This window comes from Arvicola amphibius, chromosome 3 (assembly GCF_903992535.2).
Source record: "Arvicola amphibius chromosome 3, mArvAmp1.2, whole genome shotgun sequence".
Taxonomy (NCBI): domain Eukaryota; kingdom Metazoa; phylum Chordata; class Mammalia; order Rodentia; family Cricetidae; genus Arvicola; species Arvicola amphibius.
In genome coordinates, this window is record NC_052049.1 from 47,304,265 (window position 1) to 47,313,636 (window position 9,372).

Below are 9,372 nucleotides of genomic sequence, written 5' to 3' on the forward strand. Positions count from 1 at the left end.
TCCCTGTTGCTCTTTGCCTTATTTTTTGAGATAGGGTCTTTTGTTGAACCTGGGGCTTACTATTTTGCTAGATTGACTGGCCAGGAAGTCCCAGGATCCTCCTGTCGCCTGCTTCCAGTGCTGGGACTACAGCTACAGCCACCACACCTGGCTTTATGTGTGCGCTGGATCTCAGGCTTGGTCCTCCTTTGCACACCTGGCTTTATGTGTGCGCTGGATCTCAGGCTCAGTCCTACTTTGCACACCCAGCTTTATGTGTGTGCTGGATCTTGAGCTTGGTCCTCCTTTGCACACCTGGTTTTATGTGTGTGCTGGATACCAAGCTCAGCCCTCCTTGTAGGCACTTTGCACCGTGCTGCCTCCTCAGTTTTAGAAAGTGTATGGGTGGCACAGGAGACCACTTCCTAAATATTACCCCAGTAGCACAGACACTGAGAGAAACAATTAATAAATGGGACCTCCTGAAACTGAAAAGCTTATGTAAAGCAAAGGACATGGTCCACAAGACAAAACGACAGCCTACAGAATGGGAAAAGATCTTCACTAACCCCACATCAGACAGAGGTCTGATCTCCAAAATATACAAAGAACTCAAGAAATTGGTCACCAAAAGAACACATAATCCAATTAAAAAAATGGAGTACAGATCTAAACAGAGAACTCTCAACAGAGGAATCTAAAATAACTGAAAGACACTTAAGGAAATGTTCAACATCCTTAGTCATCAGAGAAATGCAAATCAAAGCAACTCTGAGGTTCCATCTTATGCCTGAAAGAATGGCCAAGATCAAAAACACTGATGACAATTTATCCTGGAGAGGTTGTGGGGAAAAGGGAACACTTTTGCATTGCTGGTGGGAATGCAAGCTGGTACAAACCCTTGGATGTCAGTGTGGCGATTTCTCAGAAAATTAGGAAACAACCTTCCTCAAGACCCAATAATACCACTTTTGGATATATATACAAAGGATGCTTAAACGTGCCACAAGGACATGTGCTTAACTATGTTCATAGCATAATTGTTTGTCATAGCCAGAATCTGGAAACAATCTAAATGCCCCTCAACTGAAGAATGGATAAGGAAAATGTGGTACATTTACACAATGGAGTACTACACAGCAGAAAAAATAATGACATCTTGAATTTTGCAGGAAAATGGATAGAGCTAGAAAACATCATTTTGAGTGAGTTAACCCAGACACAGAAAGACAATTATCACATGTACTCACTCATAGGTGGTTTTTAAACACAAAGCAAAGAAAGCCAGCCTACAAACCACAACCCCAGAGAACTTAGACAACAATAAGGACACTAAGAGAGACTTACATAGATCTAATCTACATGGGAAGTAGAAAAAGACAAGATCTCCTGAGCAAATTGGGAGCATGGGGACCTTGGAGAGGGTTAAAGGGGGGAGGGGAAGGCAGAGAGGGGAGCAGAGAAAAATGTAAAGCTCAATAAAAATCAATAGAAATCAATTAAAAAGGTGTATAGGGACAGAGGACCTAAGTTTTATTGCCAGGGTCCACGTGGAATGGCTCCAGAGGATCCAGTACCCTCTTCTGACCTCCATGGGCAACTGCACACATGTGTATACACACACCCACACACCGATACACACATATGTACTCAACGAAAAGGAAAGTCTTTAAAATAATATGTAATGAATATTTCTGTCTCTTATTCTCTGTTTAGTTTTCCTTTCTCTAGTTGATTGCTGTCAACAAATTTATTGACTGGAATTTTTTAAAGCTATTTATTTATCATGTGTATGCAGGTGTGTGTGTGTGTGTGTGTGTGTAGGTGCTTGTTGCCATGGTACATGTATGAAGATCAAAGGATACTTTGTAGGAGTCGATTACGGCCCCTGACTTTTTTTTTTTTTTAAATAATTTATAAGCAAAAAGGTATGGCGCCTGCACTACCTGGAACCGCGATTGGGCAATGGCCTGGGGATTTAAACAGAGACATTGGTCACTCTTGAAACAAGAATGCCAATTTTATTGTGTTCCAGAGCAGCTTATAGTCAGCTCTCCTTGACTAATGGCCATGCCTTAGCTCTCGGAATATTTCAGCTTCAAGTCCACCAGAAACCACCTCCCTGTTATCAGGAACTCTTGAGGGTCTCGTGCTCAGAGCAGCTGCGTGATAGGAAAACAAGTTGTTTACTCTGACAGGCAAGGGGTCATAGAAATTTCAGGGTCTGAGGGTCTGCAGTCCCCAACAAAAAGGTCTCTAGGCTTATGTGGTGACTTGACAAATTTCTAGAAATAAACATATCCTGGGGCTGGTAAGATGGCTCAGTGGTTGAGAGCACTGACTGCTCCTTCAGAGGACCCGGGTTCAATTCCCAGCACCCACATGACAGCTCACAGCAGTCTGTAACTCCAATGTGCATGAAATAAAGTTAAAAAAAAGAAACAAACATATCCTTTGTAAAAAAAAAAATCAGTTTAAAACATATTATTGTAGAAAAAGTACCGTTTGCCTGTGTTAGTGATATTACGAACACCTTAAACATACTCATTTAATACTCAGCAATTCTTTATGGCTAGTATTTTCTTCTCATTTATCACTGCTTTCTTAGGGGACCTGGTTTTTCCTTTTAAAGATTTTCCCATACAATATATTTTGTTGTTTTTCCCTTCTTCCAACTCCTCCCAGTTGGAAGGGATCCTCTCCACCTCAGTGTCTACTCTCCCTACTTCACGAGCTCTCTCTTTCTCTTAAAGAAACATTAAAAAAAAAGGGGGGGGGGAACTAAGGAAAAAACCAAGAACACAAAAACTGGCAACAAAAAGTCCACAAAAACAAGAGAGCATGGGGCTTGGTGCTGGCCAGTTCCTCTTGGCTGGGGGTCTGCCCTGGAGTGAGTTGATGTTCCCAGTGACATTGTGGAGACCTATTACTCAGATTTTTGCATTCATGCGATTCATTTTCTCCCTTCTAGTCTGCAGATTTTAAAAGCAAGAGGAATTACTGCAAGCAGCTGAAGAGCAAATTATCGCACATCAAGAGGATGGTTGGGGACTATGACAGACGGAAAACTTAGGCAGATGCCTTACTGCTGGGGAGATGCCGCAGATCTGTCCGCCTGACGGCTCTGCAGCTCTCTTCAGAGGCAAAGTGACTTTGGACTCTAATCTGGGAAGTTAAAACTTCATGATCATTACCAAGTTTCCGTAGCTTTAATAACATCGGTTTCATATCGTCAGTATTGAAACGTTTTATAAATGGCTTTTGATAATCCACTGGGCCGAACACTCCAATTAGGAATTTCACACTTTACACATTGATTCTTGAATTAAGAATGAAATGTTGTTCAAGGTTGTAAATTCAAAGACAGGTGCTGGTGTGGACTGTGTTGTGAGCTTTCACACGCCAGACAATGATGTCTTACCACCCAAGTGTGTTCCTCCAGGTGGAGGCCATCCTCTTGATCATCTCAGCAGCCCTTCAGGTGGCTTATTTATAATCACTTTTCAGGCGAGGAAGCTGGGTCCCTGCGGTGACGTCTCCTCAGTGAGACTGCTTGCTTCCCAGAGGCAGTTTTGGCTAAGTCTGTTTTATGACTCACAGCCTTTTCCCTGCCTTTTGTAATTCCCTACAGTGTACAGTGCCTTCTGTCGGCCACCTTCCCTCCTGGTGTTCTTCTTGTATTGACTTTAACATAAATGATCATGCATTATTTCGCCTTCACATTTTTCCTGATTCCTAAGATCATGTAAAATGAACAAATGTGTGAAATTTAAAAGTTGTAAATATATATTTACTTTTGAAAGATCATTTTAAACCCAGGGTTAGAGTTTTGTGTATTTTTAAAATACTCTTTATACTCGATAGTTTACATGTTTTTTTTTTTAACCCTCTAGATCTTTTCACTGTATCAGAGTATCCAATTACATTTAAAATTATGGCTTGAATTGTATTTCACAGGAACGTTCAAGTTTTGTACATATTTTGTAAGGTATTAAAGCCTGGTGTTCTGTAATGTGCTTGTTTGGTGTCATTTGTGCTGTGGTGGTCAGCCGTGCAGAACTAGACTCAGGAGTTTCAGTTGTGTGAGCTGTCTTGGGTTCTGCGCCAGCTAGTGATTCCTAGTCCTTGGGCAGCGAAAAAACAAATCTGTCTGGATATGGAATAATGTTCATACAACAGCAGTGTCTGGAAATTCATGATGTTCTTTTAAAATTAAGATTCTTGTTAGTAGCATAAAATTAGTTGGTAATACTGCGTAAACCAAATTGATTGTGTGCATTGAACTCGGTTTGATCTATTTTTTATTTTATTTTATTTTTTTTTTAAATATTTATTTATTATGTATACAGCATTTCTTCCATGTATGTCTGCAGGCCAGAAAAGGGCACCAGACCCCATTACAGATGGTTGTGAGCCACCATATGGTTTCTGGGAATTGAACTCAGGACCTTTGGAAGAGCAGGCAATGCTCTTAACCTCTGAGCCATCTCTCCAGCCCTTTATTTTATTTTTTTGAGAGAGGGTTTCCTTGTATAACTTTGGCTGTCCTGGAGCTCATTCTGTAGACCTGGCTGGTCTCAAAGTCACAGAGATCCGCCTGCCTCTGCCTCCCAAGTGCTGGGATTACAGGTATGCAGCACAAGTGCCAGGCATTTGGTCTATTTTTTTCCGAAAATATTTTTACATATCTTCTAGACATTAAAGTACATGTTTTTGTGAATACAATTTTGAATTATTTTTCCAGGATAAACTTTTAAATAATCTTTTTGTACAACCTTGGTTCATTTTTTTTTTAATTGAAGAAAAATTTTACTTTCTATAAGCTAAGCATAGGGGCTGGAGAGATAGCTCAGAGGTTAAGAGCATTGCCTGTTCTTCCAAAGGTCTTGAGTTCAATTCCCAGTCAACCACATGGTGGCTCACAACCATCTGTAATGGGGTCTGGTGCCCTCTTCTGGTCTGTGGTCATACACACAGACAGAATATTGTATATGTAATAAATAAATAAATATTAAAAAAAAAAGCTAAGCATAATACAAAAAGCATTTCCATAGCTTTGGGACTGACAGCAAGTGGAAAGGGTTGCAGGGGCACCCTCCCTGGCTTTATGGTAACTAGCCCTTTGTTCTTGGAAATCGGTATTTTTGTGTTGTTTTGTTCTGGACAGGATTTCATGAGGTAGCTCAAGCTGGCCCTGAACTAATGATTAGTTCAAGTTGGCTCAAATTTTCAATCCTCCTGCTCCCACCTTCCTAGTGGTGGGATTACAGGTTCTACTCCATGCCTGGCTCACTTAGTCTATGAAGCCAACTTTCTGGTGTCCTCACAATGTCACACGAATTCTAATTGGCCTTAATAATAAAAACCCAGAGCCAGATATCAGGGTAAATGCTGAAAGATCAGAGAGACAAAGGCGCAAGCCACAGCCAACTCTTACCTTCTAACTCCTTAGTCACGCAGAGGGCTGAGCTCCCATCTCCTCCTGACGTATACTTCTTTCCACCCAGCCATATCACTTCCTCCAGAACTCATTTAAATCTTGAAACAGTCCCTTGGCATATAACTGTTCCTTATTCTTTTTTTTTTTTTTTTTTTTTTTTTTGGTTTTTCGAGACAGGGTTTCTCTGCAGCTTTAGAGCCTGTCCTGGAACTAGCTCTTGTAGACCAGGCTGGTCTCGAACTCACAGAGATCCGCCTGCCTCTGCCTCCCGAGTGCTGGGATTAAAGGCGTGCGCCACCACCGCCCGGCTCTACTGTTCCTTATTCTTATTTTATGGATAAGGAAATTAATAATTTGACACATTAACTGGCTGAGTCACATCCTAGTGAGTTTAGAACTGAGGATGAAATCTTGATCCTGTGGAGTAGTGCATTCTATCAGTTCTTCCTTCCTGGATTGACGGGATAAGTGCACTGTATACTGTGGGGCTGCTCTGTGAATAAGCTGTCTTATTTTAGTTTGAATGCATTTGATACTTTACACTAACAGGAAATGGTTCATCTGAATCTGCAGACTCTGTAAGGATCTGAATGGGTCAAGAATGGTCAGGGCAGAAGCCTTCTGCCATCACAGACTGTGGGACTCTGGCTTCACTTGGCGTATGGGAATTCTTCATACAACGGCAAATCCCTGCCTCAGCCTCGAAACAGAAGTTTCTTTTGTCTGAACTTTTTCAAAGTTTTATCCGGGAAACTGGAATAGGATTTATACTTGATCTCCTGTCTGATTTTACTGCCCTATAACAGCTTATCTGAAAGGATAAATTAACCAGGCAGAGTTTATCATCTATTGAGAGGTAAGGTCTCACTTTGTTCCTCAGGCTGGCCTTGAACTTGTGACCCTCCTTTCTAAGCCTCGCAGGTGGTAGGGTTGCAGGTGTGTGTTGCCTCTCCTCCAGTATTTGACATTAGCCTTTCTCATAGTGGGAAGGAATGAGCCAGTGTAAATAAGTTGGGGTATTTTTTAGAAAATACTGTACTAGAGAATTGTAATGATGATTGGAGCTAAGGGAAGCATCGAATATACAACCTGGATGTCTTTATGTGCTTTGACAAGATACAGAAGGGTGTGCCTTCCTAGCTCTAGCAGTTGCCACCAGACCTGCGAACGGCTGTTGCCTGTATATGTTGTCTCATTCTTCCTGTGCACTATCCAGCAAACTCAACTCCTGTACCTCAGGCTTTTGGAATTTCTGTAAGATACTTGAGAGCCAGGTATGATTATGTACTCCTATAATCCTGTCACTTGCTGAGGCAGGAGGATCACTTTGACTTTGAGGCCAGCCTGAATCACCTGATGAAACTCTCAAAATGGGATGTGGTGAGGGCTACTGGAGCGATGGCTCAGTGGTTATGAGTACTTCCTCATCTTCCGGAGGACCCAAGTTTTAACCTCAGCACCCATATAGGGTGGCTCATAACTACCTGTAACTAACTCTTCTGGACTCTGCTGGCAGTATATCTATGTGCTCAAACAGACACAGACACATATACACATAATCACTGAAAATTTTTCTAATGGTGTTCTTGGGGTAGAGCAATAACACCGTGCTAGCATGCTTGCCTAGCACATACATAGTTCACTGTCTGGTCTGCAGAAACGCAAAGATACTGGTAATCTTATTATGGAAGTAATGTGTGATTTAGAACTGATCTTGTCAAAAGTGAGATAATAAATATGTCCAGACAACCCTGTCTTCCAATGTTAAAAACTTTTAAAAGTTAATGAAAGTTTTAGAAAAGGAAATTGTATTACTGGGGCTGGAGAGATGGCTCAGCACTTAAGAGCACTGTCTGCTCCTCCACAGGTCCTGTGTTGGATTTGCAGCACCCACATGGTGGCTCACCACCGTCTATAGTGGGATCTGATGCCCTCTTCTGGCATGCAGATGTACATGCAAATAGAGCCCTCAATATATAAATAAATAAGTCTTTTTAATCTTAGCACCCAGAAAGGCAAAGGTTGGCTGATCTCTGTGAGTTTAAGGCCAACCTGGTCTACAGAGCAAGTTCCAGGACAGTCAGGGCTACACAGAGAAACCTTGTCTCAAAACCAGCCCGACTCCTGCTCCTTCCACCAAAAAAGTGTTGGAAATGTTCACTTCTCTCAGTCTTTCAAGTTAAAACACTTTTTGTCTTTCAATTACATTCCAGTAGCCGAGCTATTCACAAACTTTCCAACTGCACCGTGTCCAGCTGTCCATGTAAAAAACAGCAGATTTTATATGTATATATATATATGTATATATATATATATTTATTTTGAGACAAAGACTTAGGATATAGCCCAGACCAGTCTTGAACTTGTAATCCTCCTGCCTCAGCCTGCCTTCATTCTGGCATAATAGGCATGTTCCACAATATCCAGCTCTTGTTCAGCTCTTTACAGTTGTTCTTAGTTTTACAGACTGATAGTCTTTCACTAGGTAAGATAATTTTATTGTTATTTTGTACATGATTGGAATATTAGCCATAATTACACTAATATCATGAATTTGTGCACATTTTTTTTTAGCATCCCCCTTTTTTGGGTTGTTTTGTTTTTTGTTTTTTATGATATAGTTTCTCTGTGTGACAGCTCTAACTGTCCTGGAACTCTCTTTGTAGACCAGGCTGGCCTCAAACTCAAGAGATCCACCTGCTTCTGCCTCCTGAGTGCTGGGATTAAAGGCACGTGGCACCCGGCTGCTTTTTAGGACCCTTATTAGTATAATTTTAGTGCAAAAGCCCCACAATTCCAGGAGTTCCAGCAGACTATGTTTGGCTGTCTCAGCTTGTAGAAGAGACAGTAATGAATGGCAGAGAAAGATTTTTATTAAGGTGGCCACGATGAGAAAAACAGATAAAAGGGTTTGCCGATACCAAGTCTGTTTTCAGGAGGCTGAGAGGAACTTTGAGATTTTATAGAAAAGCGAAATGGGAGAGGCTTGTGGTTTGCGTAGGTGACATAGCTTGTGATCTGGGTCAAGGCATGGGTCTGATTTCTTATGCCGGCTCAGTTCTGGTTCTGCAAAGGCTTCTAGAGAACTTGTTAGTGATGTCATCACTCTGGGGCAGTGTTTGCCATGAGCTGATTTCTCCAGTGCCAGCGTGCAGCCTCACATTATAGGTAATTGCCCTTGTTTGGGAGGAGTTTTGGCTTCTTGTCATAAAGATGTTTACAGATCAGTCTTGTCATTCCTGGAATCCAAGAGAACTGCAGAAGGGAGTGAGTTAGCAGGAAAAATGTTTAAAAAAATGAAAGAGCCAGAAGGCATATGGTTAGAAACCAGGGGACGTGACTGGAGAGATGGCTCAGCTTTCAAAAGCCTTGTTGCTCTTCCAGAGGGCCTGGATTTGATTCCCAGCATTCACATCGCGGATAACGTCTGTAACTTCAGTTCCATGGGATCCGATGCCATATTCTGTAGCCCGCCCCAACTAGGCACGTACATAGTGCACAGACATTCAGGCAAAAACACCCACACACTTAAAATTTAAAAACAGACTCCCTAAACCGATGTATAACACATCCAGAACTTGTCGTTTTAACCGTTTGCAGAAATGGACCCCACAGTAGAAATCTTGGCGTCACCACTAAGTTAGTTTTTTAGCTACAAGTTCAGCTGCTCCGGTGCTCACACGGGCGGTCCTCAACCACACCAATATGCCTTTGCCTCCGAGGCTGCACGCGGTTTCCTTTATCCGTAGAGCGTTCCCCCATCGGCTGGCTAAACATTCCTGTTCTGGATGATTCCTCAGCTGTCTTCTCTTTAGAAGATACCCCTAGCCTTGTTCTCCTAGAGCCGGCACAGTAAGCTGGTGGGTACTATCCCTCCCCAGCTCCCTCATCTGGCAGGCGCTTCCCGCAGCCGCCGGAACGTTTTTTTGCGTGGCTCCAGCGCGCTGCGGAGG

At 42.2% G+C, this 9,372-nt stretch overlaps 1 protein-coding gene across 4 annotated transcripts in view; it reads left to right on the forward strand.

Annotated features, from left to right (window-relative positions):
- Ocln (occludin) overlaps positions 1–3,991 on the forward strand; it is a 48,521-nt gene extending 44,530 nt beyond the window's left edge. For all 4 annotated transcript variants that reach the window (XM_038322482.1, XM_038322481.1, XM_038322484.1 and 1 more), the window contains exon 9: positions 2,951–3,991. In XM_038322482.1, coding sequence (XP_038178410.1) covers positions 2,951–3,052 — 102 coding nt within the window. In that variant the 3' untranslated portion in view covers positions 3,053–3,991. The remainder of the gene's footprint in view (positions 1–2,950) is intronic.
- Positions 3,992–9,372: the final 5,381 nt, after the last annotated feature.